At 38.8% G+C, this 16,926-nt stretch overlaps 2 protein-coding genes across 3 annotated transcripts; one reads left to right on the forward strand and one right to left on the reverse strand.

The window, feature by feature from the left end:
• Positions 1 to 1,480: 1,480 nt before the first annotated feature.
• Positions 1,481 to 10,503, forward strand: LOC18433709 (uncharacterized). 2 transcript variants are annotated; one of them, XM_006843790.4, is made up of 8 exons: positions 1,481 to 1,907; positions 7,532 to 7,679; positions 8,028 to 8,178; positions 8,265 to 8,390; positions 8,542 to 8,622; positions 8,843 to 9,035; positions 9,125 to 9,389; positions 9,974 to 10,503. In XM_006843790.4, the coding sequence occupies exons 1-8, from the start codon at positions 1,728 to 1,730 to the stop codon at positions 10,198 to 10,200; spliced, it is 1,371 nt and encodes a 456-aa protein (XP_006843853.1). In that variant the 5' UTR covers positions 1,481 to 1,727; the 3' UTR covers positions 10,201 to 10,503. The 2 variants fall into 2 exon arrangements, with proteins under 2 accessions (XP_006843853.1, XP_020522504.1); XM_020666845.2 differs by having other exon boundaries at positions 9,977 to 10,503.
• A 1,346-nt stretch (positions 10,504 to 11,849) lies between these two features.
• On the reverse strand, positions 11,850 to 15,031 carry LOC18433708 (trihelix transcription factor ENAP2). The gene has a single exon (XM_006843789.4). The coding sequence runs from the start codon at positions 13,116 to 13,118 to the stop codon at positions 12,120 to 12,122; it is 999 nt and encodes a 332-aa protein (XP_006843852.1). The 5' UTR covers positions 13,119 to 15,031; the 3' UTR covers positions 11,850 to 12,119.
• Between the last annotated feature and the right edge of the window lie 1,895 nt (positions 15,032 to 16,926).

A 16,926-nucleotide genomic window follows, 5' to 3' on the forward strand; every position in this document is an offset into this window, starting at 1 on the left:
CAGCCCTATCCATGGATTTCCCATCCAACGATTGGAAATAATTGTCATTTGCTATTGCATTTTTTTTTTTTTTTTTTTTTGGTCATTATCCTTTCCCAGTGATGCGTGATTTCCCAATTTCTTACTACATGGTCATGTGGATGCATGCTTGATAATCTCAATTAAATAAATGGCCAAGCCACTTACATTAGTGGGATCACTTATGGGCACCTTATATTATGCTCCCTTGGGAGCATAGTCTATATTTACTCCCTCGCTAGAAGACTCACTTGAGAGATTTGTTTTTCAATTTCAAATCGTGGAATTCACTTAAGAATCGCTAAATGATTATTATTAAAAGAAAAAATAAAATTGGAGTTTTTTAACACTTAGATCTAATCCTGTAAAAATTGGACAGTCTCGATTCAATCCTGAGATACTTTTTCTTTTTTTCCAAGTGGGTAGATAACATCATAATTAAGAAAAAATTTTGAGATACTATGTTTTTTTTTCAAGTGGGTAGATAGCACAATTAGAAAAATTTCCTTATTGAGGTTAATCTATGAGTTGAAAAGATTATATCTCTAGAATTTAGGAAACTAAAATTAATCTAAGGTAGGATTTTATCTAAGGGAATAAATAGACAATATACTCCTAAAGGAGTATGATATCTTTGGATGCAGTTTTTAAGTGCTTTATAAAATAAAGTAAATCCCCACCTTGAGTCTTTATCGGAAAAGCACTTTGGACATTGGAAATCTTCATGATAATACTAAAATTAATTTCAAAAATTTGAAGCTCTAAAAATGGTGTAGATCTTATGTATTTATGAACACTTATTTTTAAGACGAAATAAAGGAAAAAGTTTATATAAGGATGCTACCTTATAACGTAGAATAAAAATCCATCGAAAAAGGTAGTTTTAATGTTGAAAAACCCTTTGATTGATCATCTCGACATCGAAATGTATGACTATGAAAAACAAAAAGAGTCTAAAAACTAGTGTATTTTACAACATGTTATCTACACCGTCCATTTTCAAAATTTTCATATATTTATAGATCTACTTGATTTTAACCATTTTTTAAATTTAAAATTTTATAACTAGATATAAAAATAGATTTTGAGATAATCTTAAAAACATTTCACATCAAAATTATTTACCATGATAAAATTTGAAGATGCACCTTACCTCTACATCAAGGGATGCATCCGTATCCAAACTGCGCCCAGAAATAAACGATAGTCTTACAATATATATACTACTTTTAGAGCTTGAAATATATATATTTTTATAATGATTAAGGTTGATATTATCGATTGGAAGGTCTTTTGAACACTACATGTGTAATTTTATGCGAGTTTCGATGCGAGGCTTTACTTGTTTTGATAGGGCTGCAGCCCTACGAAAACATTTGCCAACCCAATTTATTCTCCCCATAAGTGAAAATTCTTACACCTGGGACTGAACTATTTAATCGCGCGTTTGTCTCTTTCGTTCGTGTTCTTGATTTCCCTCCTCCCGCTGCTGTCTCTTCCGCTCTCTCCATTAGACCACTTTAATGGCGAAGGGAGAACCAGCAATCCGTTCCTCTTCTCGTGGGCCCTAATTTTCAATAGTTTTCACCTGCCCTAATTATCCTGTTCTTCGTAGGGTTTTTACTTTCCACTGGCGTAATTGTCATTGGTTTCTGGTTCCTGTGTTAGTGAGTTTCTAGCTTTTTAGGTGCCCTTGTTTTTGGGCAATTATGGAGAAGAAGAAGATTCCTGCAAGGCCTCGCCTTAGGGTAACGGCAGAGAGGCAACAGCGCCCTAGCAGTTTTCTCAACTCTGTGAGGAAGCTTCAGCGTCGAGAAATTGGAGGATTCAGGGGTATTAGGTCCAGTGCTTCGAATGTTCAAGAGAAGTTTAGGAACTTCCAACTCCAGGTTTTCTCTCTCCACTGAGTTTTCTTTTACATTGAATGATCACTTTGATTTGAGTGTTTTCTTAGTATTTCTGTGCATATAATGCATGTTCTCTATGGGTTTGGGATCATTGTTGGTTTTTTTTTTATGAGAAATTTTGATTGGGTTTAGGATTTGATATTGCTTGTTGGAATTTCTTTTTTATTTTTTTCATTTGAACACTTGCTTTAAAATTTGAAGTTTTGTTAGCTTTTTCTGCATGTAATGAAATTACTTTGAAGGCGATGGATTTTGAATTATTATTCTTGATTGTACAACCTCATAGGGATTAGGGTTTAATCTTGTTTGTAGGGATTTTATGATTTCTGGTCAATTTTTTAATGAAAGTATTGGTGGCTTTCCGCTTTGATTTCTGTTGGATTGGATAATTTTTTAGCGTTTTTTAAACTTCTGATTGAGTGGGTTGAAGGAAACATTAATGTTGTCCCCCTTGGTATTTATATTTAGTGTTAGGGTTTATTCTTCTTGGATAGGGTTTTCTAATTTGTAATTGAACTTGTTAATAGAAGCATTATGTGGTTCCATAAGTAGGCCTTCATTTCATGAATATGGGACCTTGTGCAGTTTATTGTCCCATCAAATGCATTACTTGTTTTTGTATTCGGCATCATTTTGGTTAGAGTTGTACTACATTAAGTTAGTTTTTTATTTCCATCAATGATAAAGACTTACTGTAAGTTGTTGAGTTTACTTTGTTCATTTCAGAGCATTTCATGTCCTCTGTTTGGTTTGAAATTAGGATTTGGGTCGACAGTTTTTCATCAGGAATCTTCTTTTCCTTGTAGTCTCTGATTGGTGGTTATTGGTGGTCCATTTGATTTTTAAATTGTTATATGCTTTCCTGTTTTGTGTTGTTTGACTAGGGCTCTTCTTCTGTTTCATGTTGAGTTTTGATTAATATGGTTCTGATAGAATGCATGTGTTTCATTGCTGTTATTAATTTGCATGAGTATAGTGTTGCTTTTCTATCTGCTTCCTTCTATGATTATATAAGGCATTTGTTTTAGTAGTTTCACATGCAGAATCTTTGATGGTATAAAAATATATATAAATGGAAAAGGAAAAAGGCATCGGTGTTTGATGGCATGAGGAAGTTCGACCGGTTTATGTTGAAAGGATGACATTTTCTCCTTTGATATTTGACTATTATTTATGTGTTTTCTGGACATCATTGTCTTGCATTAGATTATGGATGGTCAGGGCGATAAGCTCACTGAGTTCTTGTGAGGTGTTGACTACGAGATGTAATTTTAAAAGAAAATTGTCTAATACTATCATGTGAAACTTTAAAGTTATTGGGATCTTCTTGCTGATGAAAAGGACTTTGTTGAGGCACCTTTTGGGTTTCCATCCTCTTTTTTGTTGGTTCTGCATTTTTTCTTGTTTTCTTCTGGACATCCTTTTTTTTTAATGAATAATTCTTTGTATTAATGATGAGAAAGATGCAATTTTCCATGTGTAAATGTCAAGAAACAAAATATCTGGTGTATGTGTCGATTTTCGTGTAAAAAGTGTGGAACAAAATTTTATCTTCAAGATGGTGGCACTGAGAGTGGTCTGGTAATAAGAAGATTGGATCTTGATACGCCTTCTTTGGCAAGGGAATCTACGTCCATGAATGTCTAAAGGATTTCGTAGGGATCAGAAAATTTCAAAGCTTGTATCAATCAGGAAAAAAGTTGTGGCAGCATGCTTGGATGAACTTCTATTATTTTGACTTCAGAATTTTGGAGTTGGTTTTTTTATAATAATAAGATGGAGGTTCTCTTGATTTACTTGAATAATATATGCGACCTTGTTGAATATTTGTCTATCACTTAGTCTGTTGACTTATTTCACTTATTGTAGACTACAGAAGTGCCTTTTTACACTATTAATTTGCAGTTAGTTCATGTGGTCATTTACTTTATTTGAAAGATTTTAATTGCTTTGGAAGTGATTACATGCACTTTTATTGGACTCTTATTTCATTTGTTGATTTGCATGTAGGCTAGGAAGACAAATTCATCAATTTTTGAAGAAAAAACCCTCCATATTTAATGACTCTTGCTATTATATCTTACAGGTTTTTGGATAAATATCCTCTATAATGTTTCTTTACTTAGCATGCTTACAAGTGCGTGTATAATCTTTGAGATGATAACTACTCCTTTCATGTCAGTTACTATATGCTCTGACATCTAAAGAATCTGATGCTGTTTGATTCATGTCATGTGAATTTACCTACCTGCGCCCTTCACTCATACTGATGTATTCCTTTTACTTGAAATGTTAGAAGATGAGTTGTACCGACTTATATAAGTGTAAGTTTACGCGCTTCTGGTCATGTGTGTATGTTCACATAACTTTGTATGTGGATATTTGGATGGATGTATGCATGAATGCTCACCATCACATTTGTGCCTGTATTGTATACATGCATGCACTTGGCCATGACAAAGCTAAATCTATACATGCATGCATCCTCATGTATGCACGTTTACATGAATCATCCTGCACACAAGAGAAGAAGAACGAAGGGGGGGGAGGGGATGGTTAATCGTTTGATAATGGAATTATACCAGCACTAGAAATTTAAACATCTGTTACATTGAGCAAGCCAGGTCCTGTGACAGAGTTATAGAGTTAAGGAAAAGAAAGAGTTCGTCATTGGTCTCCTGGCATCTGCAACACTGACGGTTTAGCTCATGGATATGGATTACTTAAGATTATTGGTTGGTGGCTAAGTTGCTTAAGCAAATAAATGTTCATGGAAATCAAGATTCATCATGTCATCAAATAGTATTTGGGGTGCCCCCATGATTGGAAAATAATTTTTGAGAATAATTTGAAAAGAAATTTAGGTTAGCAGGTGTGTGCTGTGAGTGGATAAAGAAATCCTAGATAAAGAATGTAATCAAGGCAGATGCTGTTTTGATATATGATGCCTTTGACCTATTATTGTTTCATACGTAACGGTAACTCAAAGGGCAATATGGGGGTAGAGGGATGGTAGGACTGTTAATGGGTGTTGATTCGATGACGCCAGTTTTCCGTTTGGTGTCCCTTGAGCATTGTGACTCCTCTTTAGATACTTGAGAGCCCCAATTATGGGGTTCTGGGTTGGTTGTCAAATCTTAGGAGGCTCATTGTCATGGAAGCTGATAGGCTTGAATGTTATTTATGGGGGCCAAGGGGGAGGCTGATCCTCCTTGGGGCTTGACGACGATCTTTAACGAGATTCAAGACATAGGAAGTATGAATTTTACGATCCTGTATGATGCTGCCTTGGCATCTCCTTGAGCCCACAACCCCCCCCCTAGTTAAACTCAGAATCTCATTTTTTTTTTTTTTAATAAACTCATCAGTACCCGTGTTCAAGGACATAGACATGCATGTCTGCATGTGCCTCAGACACAATCTGATGCAGCTCTCCTTAGTGCAGTGTGTCAGACCCAACGTGTTGATGCAAATGCCTATCTATCGATATTATATTTATGTAAAAAAATTACTCTGTAACTGTAATAATAAAATTAACTTGAAAAAAAAGACTCATGTGTCCATAGATGTGTATCCGGAATTGTGGACATGGCATGTCTTTGTGACGAATATGTGTCCAGAGTTATCGACATGCATGTCTTTGTGATGAATATGTGTCCAGAGTTATCGACATGCATGTCTTAGTGATAGACACATGTGTCTTGAGTTATAAAAAGGCATGTCTATTGCAGGCACGCCGAGATTTGGATGTCTGACACATGGGTGGTGGTACACATGCCAATTGTGTAACATGATTTTCTTTAAGAAAGAGCCTCATACATTTAAGCCGTGTCTGATGGTGTCTGATGTATCAAGCTGCATGGCAGGCATTTGTGCGTTTCAGCCATGCTGAAACGTGCCCGAGACATATGTCGTTGTAACAAAGACTGACACCAATAAAAAATGAATCCTTTTTGATATATTGATCAGTTTTTTAAATTTTGGTGTTTAAACATGGGACTCATCCTTGTCGACTGGGAACTTCACAGTCTCATGGTTTATCTCGAGACTTGCCTGACTTGGTCAATTTTATACCCATCTTTCTATACAGTCACGGAGTTGTAATTAGACTCAATGAAGCAGAGTTTATATGACTCGGCTTGGAACCTGGCTGAGACCTGAGCCCAGAGCCCAGTCAGTGGTCTAAATGATGTTCATTTTAAGATAATTTTGGTAATTTACCTATATTGGATAAAAAATGTTATTTCACTAAAGAAGTAATGTATAAAGTTTATGTATTGGACTCAGTAAACTTCTGAAAATTTCCTGATAAAAAGGACCCACCTGATAGCATGCTATCAGAATTCCTTTCTGATGATTGTGACTATGTTTCCCCTGTACTCCTCTTTAGTTAATTATTTCTTCCTATTTATGTTTCGGTCTTGGGCTTTTGCCTAGTGCCAGAGACGACTGTTTTGTAACCAGGAGGTCAAGGGTTTGATTCTTGAAGTTTGTCCCCCCAAAACATATCAGGTTTATTTACCATTTTAAGTTGATCCAGAAATACTATAAATTGTTTAATTTTGAAACGGTCTACCCTGTATTTATATCTTCTAAGAGGAAAAGAAGTATCCATATTTCAAAAGTCAGCATGTCTATTAGGTCTGTGAGCACTCCTTTTCTAAAACGCGTTACATGCAACGCATATGGACCACTTGTTGGCCCATGTCAAGGTGAACATCCCAGAATGGACATGTCAGGGTATAATTGGCCCTTTGCAGAAACTATTTGGTTTGTTTCCTCTTTTGGTTGACTTAAGTGGAGATCCAACCTTTTGATGAATGTCTATTCCATGTCTTCATTTGGTCCTCAGGTGGGGCTAGATTATGACTTGCAAGCTGTGATAATTTGCTAATTTATGCATCCATGGAGCTCCCTTTTTTACCAGTGTAACTGTTATCCTTTATCATTATCCTTGCTGCTGACCTTATAGGCGTATGGTACTTATATAACCATGGGAATGCATTCATACAGTTGTCATTTTCATCTGGAAACTTGGAATTTTAAGTATCGAAACTGTCTTACGCATTAAGATGGTCATTCTACCTAACAAAAATGTGAACTATCTTTTCCTTTTAATCATTGAACAACATTCTGAGACCTGCGCTTTAGAAATCCTTTTCTTTTATAACTTATTTTATGGAAGTTGACAATCATAGATGCTATAGTGAAAGGGGGGGGCATTTCCAAATATGAAAGTATGCCACTGACAGGTGGTGTATGGTATATGAATCACTACAAGGATCTCCAAGGCTATTCTCAATAGGTAGTTATGATTAACCTTACTCAAGTGAATGTCACTAAGAACTGCGGTCAATCTCTGCCACCTGTCATTGGGAACAGACTACGGTCGTCACTCTGATGACAATAAATGAGTGGCATATGGCATACTCTTTGTTTCTAAACAGGACACTGGGCTCATAACTTGATGACAAATTTCAGTATCCAATGTGTATTTGGGTCTCGTGTTGCATGCATTGTCTTTTGAGCTTGAGTTTGCTCTGTTGAATTAGTAAATTGTTATAAAACCTGCAAGTTATTAATCTTTCTTGTCTCTGGAATTGCAGGAAGAGTTTGACACACATGATCCAAAAGTTCAGTTCTTTCTGATATTACAGTTTCTCAAGAAAAGATCGAAGATCATAGAGATTGTTGCAGCTAAGGATGTGATATTTGCCCTGGCCCAATCTGGTCTATGTGCTGCATTTAGTCGGAGTAAGGACTTTCCCCTCGTGATTTCTCATATCTTATGAGATTAATGACCGATTTATGAGTTTCAAAAAAGAAAAAAATTGACCAATTTATGGTATATGGTACACCTTGGGGACATTGACTATCTTTTCCTAGAACAGGTGGTAGGGATTAATTCTGGATTGTGATGATGGGCATTCACAGCCAGACAATGCTGCCCATCATTTGGAATGGGCTGTGGATGTCCCCATGGTTTATATGGTATACCATACACTCCTGGTGTGCATGGTACTGTTTCCCTTGATTAGAAGACTACTGCAGCTTTACGCATAATGAACTGGATTGTCTCATCTCCACTTTTTCTCAATGCAGCTACTAATGAAAGGATATGCTTCTTGAATATAAGCCCGGATGAAGTCATCAGAAGCCTTTTCTATAACAAGAACAACGAGTCACTTATTACAGTATCAGTCTATGCTTCAGATTGTTTTAGTTCACTAAAATGCAGGACCACACCCATAGAGTGAGATACTACATCCATTTGATCTCTGAGATTTTCATTCCTTGAATCTCCTTTACTGATATCCATTTTTGTCTGGGACTCCGCAGATATATTAGGAGGAATCAGTTGGATGCTGGGTTTGCTTTGTTTGAGACAGAATCATTGAAGTGGCCTGGTTTTGTGGAATTCGATGATGTAAATGGAAAAGTATTAACATATTCAGCTCAGGATGGGTAGTTAAAATCCTTTCCATGTTATACTTGCAATCAAAATTTACTCTCTCTCTCTCTCTAAGAATCATGCAATCTTATTTTGACACAAGTCTGACATTTAGTTTTTGGCATCAATCTAACACTCCCTTTTCTACATTCTCTTCACTTGCAGGATTTACAAGGTTTTTGATCTTAAGAACTATTCTTTTCTATACTCTATATCCGATAGAAATGTTCAGGAGATTAAAATCAGGTTATCATCTACATCACCCCCCCCCCCACCCCTCCCTCAAAACACTCCACCCTTTTCTCTTGTGCACACAAGCACATGCACACACATATGAGTATCTCTCTCTCTCTCTCTCTCACACATACACACAATTACAAGCACATGCACTCGTACATGAGTGGACATTAAGATGGTTTCATTTGACTTTTTATATAATTGATTGATGGTTTGATGCTGCAAACAGCCCTGGCATCATGCTGTTAATATATAACCGATCTGCTTCTCACGTACCATTAAAGATAATTTCCATCGAGGATGGGACTGTCTTGAAATCCTTCCACCACTTGCTTCACCGTAATAAGAAAGTAGACTTCATTGAGCAGTTTAATGAAAAGCTTCTGGTGAAACAAGAGAACGAGAACTTGCAAATCCTTGATGTAGGTGCCCCCTAAACACTCTCTCTCTCTCTCTCTCTCTCTCTCTCCAATCATTTATTTTGCATAAGCTTCTTTAACTGTTTGAGCAGGTGCGCAATTCGGAGCTGATAGAAGTGAGCCGCACAGAGTTTATGACCCCATCTGCCTTCATTTTTCTTTATGAGAACCACCTCTTCTTGACATTCCGGAACAGAACAGTAGCAGTTTGGAACTTCCGTGGGGAGCTGGTCACCTCATTTGAAGATCATTTGTTATGGCACCGCGACTGTAACACAAATAACATATATATCACCAGCGACCAGGACTTGATCATCTCCTACTGTAAAGCGGAGGAATCAGAATGCGAGGGAGACGGTATGTTTTAGTATAATCTTACCCAGTTAGTGGTATAAATCTTAACCAGTTTTTGTCACAAAGCACATATAAATGAACATAGAGATAGAAACATCCACTAACAGATATTGACAAATTACTTCTCATTATTCATAGATTTTACTAATTCTCTCTCATTTGTCCCATAGTTAATTTTGTTTGAAGATAATGAATGGTAGTTTAATTAATTTTGAAATAGAAAGAGACCATAAATGCCATGTGGCTTCTATTTGAAGTTGGCTGGATATGATCAAATCTTAAAATGGGCCAAAGTTACTTGGAGTTTAACATAAAAGTATATAAGTTAATTTTGAGAAATAAAGATAGCAGTATTAGCTTGGGAGAGTTGGCTAATGGAGAGTGTTTACTGTGTGATGTTATCATTAGTAAGTATCACACTTGTTATTTCAAAGAAAGAGGTCTATGTTTGTGTTTCCATGCTGTGCTTCTCATACCCAGTGTGTGCGCGAGCGCATGCATGAGAGAGAGAGAGAGAGAGAGTTGTCCATGTTTGTGCTACCATGCTGTATTCTCGTAGAAATAACTCCAATCTTTTGCACTTTCAGCAGTGGGGTCTATCAACATGAGTAACATCTTGACAGGGAAGTGCATTTCAAAGATTTGTGCATCTGATCCCGCCCTTCAGGTGAGGCCCAGGATGGAGGGTAGATCAAAGATCCGAAGCACCGTGCGGGAGGCCTTAGAAGATGTTACCGCCCTCTTTTACGATGAGGATAGGAATGAGATTTACACCGGTAACAAGCAAGGCCTGATACATGTCTGGTCTAATTAATTAAACTTAATGGCCTCTCACCCAAAAAATCTCTCTTCCTTTGTAATCTATTATAAAAATATAGATGTCACATGGTTATTGTTCTTTCTTCTTCTATTTTGGTGGAGAGGTTACTCCATTTGTTAACCCAAACATAGTAAAAGTTCAGGAATTTAGTGTTGCGTGTGTTTTTCTTTTTTTTTCTTTTTTTTTTCTGGAGTGCTTGGCATGGGGGTGTGTTTATGTTTTGGGTTTAGGCGTGATTTGTAATTTGTAAGCCCCACCATTTTTTGTAATCAACAAAGGACTGGGAAAGTTCTGAGAGACCCTGACAACAATGACTTGAATCACTTTTTATTTTTAGGTGATGTGGAAAAAGTTTGCAAGGCTTTATGAAAAATATTAAAATCGCACACAAATCCTAGCAGGAAAATGTTTGTTATTGTGCCGGAGAACTTTTAACTTGATCATTTGAATCTGGAGAATTATGCCTATTGAAGAAATAAAGATTTTTCAAGCTCTAAAAATTGTGCGTACTTTGCAACTAATTATCTCGATCAACAGTCCACATCTAAACAAGTCCAGTGTTTTCTGCAGAGGTTTCTATATAATTCCGGCAGGTTGTTGACGAGCACTTTCTTTTTAACGTTGTCCTACTTTTTAATGTATTTTAAGGGTGTGGCTTAACCATAAACAATCCATTTAAGGTGCACCTTTAATTTTTATCATAACATATAATTTTGATTTAAAATATTCTCAAAGATTATCTCAAAATCTATTTTCATATTTAATTATAAAATTTTAAACTTCAAAAATAATTAAAATCAAGTAGGTTTATAAATATATGAAAATCTTGAAAATGGACATTGTAAGATAGAATCAATTTTTTTTTTTTTTTTTATAGTCATTCATCTTGATGTCAAAGATTATCGACTAGAAGGTTTTTCAATATTAAATGATCAATTAGAGGGTTTTTCAATATTAATACAATTTTTTCCGGCGGATTTTTGAGTTGTAACCGTAGTTCTACATTTTTAGCTTGCAACCTTTTACTTTTTCCTTTAATGTATAATAAACCTACTAACCCAGCACCCCTAGTTATTACTATATTCAAGCGTTCGATTGGCCAGATTTTGTTATAACGGCACGTGTACTGGGGTGGCAATCGGCCCGCCCATGTCGGTCAGCCTAGCCCTGAAAAATTAGGACTTGGACTACAAAATGAGGGTAGGCCTGGGCCATGGAAGGTCTGGTTTTGGCTCGGTCAGACTCTCTTTTTCTTGTTTTATTTGTATTCTGCCCAGCTTGCCTTGATAGGGCATAGTCCTAGCCAGGGCTTGTTTAGAGCTGGTCCCATGGAGCCTAGGGCTAGACTAGGGCCCGGCCATTTGCCAGCCCTACCATGCGCCCACCCTTGCATTCTCGATAAAAAAAAAAAAGAAACTTATTGCACCAGATTAAAAAACAGAGAAATTTTGCTAGAAAGAGGAAAAGTGATCTCTTTTTTCTCTACCTTTTTTTACTCTGATACGAGAACTTGAAGAAGCCGGAATGCGGAGGCAAATCCGGACGTGCATAAACCAACAAACCCCTAATTTTGATTGCTGGGAGAGAGTTAGACGTGAATTACTAGAGGTTGCACAGAGAGGAAGACTGATGACAAAAGGCAATTTTGGGTACACTAACGTGCATATGAGCCCTTTGATAGCAGCACATCTATGTTCTGGTTGGGCATAAATTAATTCATACAACACATACATGATCAAACCCTGATCCCAATGATCACTCTCCTCTCTCTCTCTCTCTCTCTCTCTCTACAAAGGGACACACTAACAAACTAATTCCCTCTCTACAATTTATGGGGCACTACAAACCTAAACCCGTCCACAGTCTCTCTCTCTCTAAATACAATTTAGAGAGAGAGAGAGACCTGAAGCTGACTAACCTGTGTTGTTATTGTTGTTACTATGGTGATGGTTCCCCATGCCATTGGTGGTCCCCCTGCTGTGTCTCCCCCCCCTCTTCATCTGCTCAAGCTCCACCTGCGCTTTGGCAAATAAATGCATTCTCTGCAACTCCAAGTCCTTCACCAAACCCATCCTCTGCCTCTCCATCTCCACCATCTGCTGAAGCTTCAACCCCTCTACCCTCTCGTAAACCTCCCCAAACTTCACGATCGCCCTCGTCAGCTCCCGCAGCGCTGCGGCCCCGCCTTCTGGAGTCTTATGGAACATGCCCTCGGGGGCCTTCCGCTTCCTCCCGGTGATCTCCGGTGGGTAGCTGTCCGTCGACCCATCCGACGAGCCGTGCTGTTGGATCTCAACCTCGGGCCCCATCGTCATTGGACCAGTATTAAGAGAAGGGGCATTCGTAATGGCAGCAGCATTAGCAATGGCAGAGTGTTTCTTGGAGGGACCAATGAGTTGATCTAAACGGTGAAAGAAGGGCCATTTGCTTGAAGTGGCTCCATTCAGAATCTTTGCCTTCTCAATCTTATACTTCTTCTTCAGAGTGTCGAGCCGGTTCTTGCACTGGACGTCGGTCTTGGGTGTTTTTGTGCAATCTTCCCTGCAACTCACCGCCGCTGCAACATCCTTCCAATGCTTTTGCTTCAAATTCCCTCGGTTCAGTTCGATGTATCGCTCCCCCCAAGCATCGATCAAGGTGGCCGTGGCACCCTCACTCCAACAGTCTTCTCTGCCGGAGCGAGTGTGAGGCTGCTGCTGGATGGGCAGCGCCAGGGTGAGGGTATGTGGCGGCGGTGCGGCCAGTATGGCCGTTGGGATAGGCGTTGCCGATGTGATGGTGCGGCTGCTGCCACCGTTGGCCGAGGCATGGTTAATTGAAGCGATTGCCACTGCTGTTGGCGGACCCGAAGCTGCTTGTAACGGCTGCGCGTCTGCCTCGTTTGTGGGAGTAGGAGGAGGCGCCACCCCCATGGAAGAGGAGTTTGGGCTCTTTCTTTCACTTTTGTAAGGTTTATGGGCGTAGAGAGGGGAAAATATAAACTCTTATTCTGTTATTTTCCTTGTTTACTTTGGGGTTCTATTGGGGCTCTGAATCTGATCAGATGCTTCGCCGGTGATTCTCTTTGGATTGTTCACCAGAAAATGGAAGGGTCAGTAATTTTCTGGCCGGAACATGGGAACTTCGCCCCCGGGAAAGCAACAAGTTCCTGAGTTTTGGCCAGAGAATGGGTTCTTCGTGTCAAAAACCAGACTTGGGAAGCCAGAAAAACAGGACCTTAGTAGCCGGAAAAATCAGTAGGTTGGCCGGAAAATGGGACCTTCGGTGCCCGAAAATTAAGGGGTTTCTATTTCTTCCCCTGAAAGTGAGACCCTCGTCGCCGTAACATATGCGGGTTTCTGAATTTGGCCGGAAAATGGGACCTCTTCGCCGGGAAATCAGTGCGCTTCCTATTTTTGGAAGTAAAATGGGACATTGTTGCCGGAATACCAGCTGGTTGGCCGGAAATGATGCTCGGTGACCAAGAGTTGAGATCTTGGCTACCAGAAAACCACCCGTGTTCTTACTCTTCCGGCCGGGAAGGTAAGCAGAAGAGAGAAAACTGGCGAACGTGTATTATTTTTTAGCGAGAGAAACGACGCGTTGGCGTTGAAATACTGCCGGCCCGACGCCACTCATCGGCAGAGTGGCCTGCTTTCTCTCTCTCAATATTTGTTCCTCACACCCATTTTCCTTTTGACGCCTCTTTCCGACGGATTGACGCTTCGCATGTGCAGAACTTGACGTCGTCATCGAGACATCGCGTGGCAGGTGGTGAGCGCCGTTGGCGTGAAGTGTGACACGTGGTGCATGTCGATTGGTTCGTGCGGCAACTGATCACCGGCACTGGCCCCTTTTGCCGTTCCCGGCTGCGCGCCAAAAGCCCACCGAATCGGCTCGGCTGCGTATCAACTCGGCTTCAATTTTCTGGAATTTTTACATGTGTATCGGCGGCACGTTACAGACGACGTTATTGTGGGGACTTGCTTTGGAGAATCGTAGCCATCCGTTCAAGTTTATGGCATGTCTCCGTAGAAATAATCGCGGCTGTCTGTTTAATTCTCAATTATCGTACATGTATGGGGATCGAGTGGCTATTGCACGTGCTGAACAGAGTGTTCTCGGTTCTCTAGGGATGGACGGCTCGACGTTCGGATTCGTATAACTGAATGAAGCTGAAGTCCCTCTTCTGTGATGCTCTCTTAGATACAATGTGGACCCCTGTTTCTCTATTATACTTGTACTCGGTTCTGATTCGCATCGGAGCTGGTGGGTGGCTGATCTGGTTTTTAAGATCTTTTAAATTGCTTGAATTCCATTATCTTTTATGTTCTATTATTTTTTTTATTGTCAAATTAGCTGATCCATATAAATCGGCTGGTTTCACAGGCCGATTATTTTTTTTTTTTTTTTTTTTTTTCTCAAAGAAAATTTGTTTATGGATTTAAGTGATGGTCCCTCAAAAGAAAGGGTGCGGTTTGCATTGGCTCTAAATAATCAAATTAGAGCTTACCTTCAACTAGTTTCAAGAAATATGGTTTCAATATTGAAATTTTTTGTAATAACTTTAAAATATATTTTTATCTTTATTTATAAAGTTTAAAGCATAAAAAATAGTATAGATCGACAAATCTATGAAAACTTGAAATTTTGAAAAATTGATGGTCCAAAAACGCATCATAAAATACACTATTTTCAAAACTTAAAATCTACCATGTATCTTGTTATCGAGATGATCAATTTGAAGATATTTGGGATATCAAAACAGCCTCTTCTAGTGAAATTTTTTAAGTAGGTTCTAATTTGATTGTTTAGAACCTTGGCTTTATATAAACTTTTCTAAAAAAAAAAACAGGTAAAATCCATGGCTCAAATTTTTCTTTCTAAAAAAAAGATATGATGTTTAGTTTTAATTTTTTTTTCTTCTACACATTAATGAGGGACTTAAGAATTGTATATTCCTTAAAACGAAGTTCAAAATTTTATTTAAAAAATAATTATTAAGAGAGCTCGCAAGTCGAGGGACTCATAGAAACGGTGTCCTTGTCTAAAACCCTACTTGTGTATAAGATGGAAACGATAAATGAAAGGAAAAGTTTTTCTTTACCCTCTCTCCCTCTAATAATCATCGTTTCTGAGATTAGTGTGGGGTACAAATAGCGCTGTTTAGACATTGCAAGGAATGTGTGTATACTAAGCATTCACATGCGTGTGATTACGTCATTTCAGTGGACGTTGCAGACGTGTGGAAGAATCTGAGTTTATATTCTCCATATTTGGCCAAAATCACTTCACTTTCGCTCGATTTCGCCCCGAAATTAAGTCCAAAGTTTCGGACCTATTTACGTTCGAGACACATTACTCTGCCCCACGTGATGCCGTACATTTGCAGATGGGCCCACCTGGCCTTGATTTCCAGATGCAGTACAGATGGACGATTGATCCTTGATTTTCAGATTCATCCAGATGGACGGTCGATCTTTCACTACGCCAAAGGACAAGCCGAAGGGGCATTGGTGAAATTTTATCCCCGCGGCCACGCGCCGGTAACAGCAGTAGCGGGGCCCACCACTCGACCGTTTCTCAGGCGCACGCAACCGGCGATACCGGCAGTCGTTTTCCGGCAACCGGCAACCGGTTTGACACTTGGCAAAATTTTACGGCTCCCATGTGGGTGTCAGGTCTAGGGCCTGCTCCAGGGGCTGACGGTGATGCCTCGGACGGCCGCCAGACGGCGTCAGTTAGCCGTCCGTTGTCACGGCGGATGATGTCATATTTCCGTCACGCGACTTCATCGAGGCATTATGCTTCCGTGTGGACTTTACTGCGGTCACAATATGAATGCAATTAGATTGTGCTCCTGCAGGAGCATACTCTCCCACTAACTTCTGTGGAATGGGAAGTTGACTGTAGGCCATTGGGCTAGCTTTTTTCGAGTATAAAGTAGTCCCGCGGATCACACTCCATACTTCCTGGCTTGGCAAAAAGTTCTATTTATCGTTATGACCTTTTTTGGGCTCGTTCACACTAAATTTCCTTAATAAAAAAATATCCTTCACCATAAATTTCATTAATAAAAGGGAAAAGTTTATATAGAGCCGAGGCTCTAAACAATAAATTTGAGCCTACCTCAAAAATCTCACTATAAGAGGTTGTTTTAATGCTCAAATATCTCAGTTTGATTATCTCGACATCAAGATGCATTAACAAGAGAAAACAAATGGATTTCAAGTATTAAAAATAGTCTATTTCATAAGGCATTTTTTACACTTTCAATTTTCAAGATTTTCAAGTTTTCATAAACACGTCGATCTATATTATTTTTTAAGCTTTAAATAAAGATAAAAATATACTTTAATGCTATTACAAAGATTTTTGAGATTGAATCCACATTTTACGATACTATTTGAAGATAGGTTCTAATTTGATTATTTAAAGCCCAGGCTCTATACAAACCCGCACCCTTAATAAAAAGGAGCCGAGTTCCATAACTACAATAATACATGACGAAGACATAGTGAAATACAAATGTGTACTCCCTATGTCTACGGATTGCTTCCATTTTAGAATCCCTAGTATCATATAAACTAAATTAGATTTTGAATTTGTTGAATACCGACATGGTGTGGTTTATATAAGTACGAGGCCTAAACAATCAAAGTAGGGTGCACCTTCAATTAATGTCGAAATATGTTATTTCAACATCATAAATCTTTATGTTTAGGATGGCCTCCAAATTTA

The sequence above is a fragment of the Amborella trichopoda genome, chromosome 12 (assembly GCF_054954075.1).
Source record: "Amborella trichopoda isolate Santa Cruz 75 chromosome 12, AtrichopodaSantaCruz75HAP2 v2.0, whole genome shotgun sequence".
In the NCBI taxonomy this organism is placed as follows: Eukaryota; Viridiplantae; Streptophyta; class Magnoliopsida; order Amborellales; family Amborellaceae; genus Amborella; species Amborella trichopoda.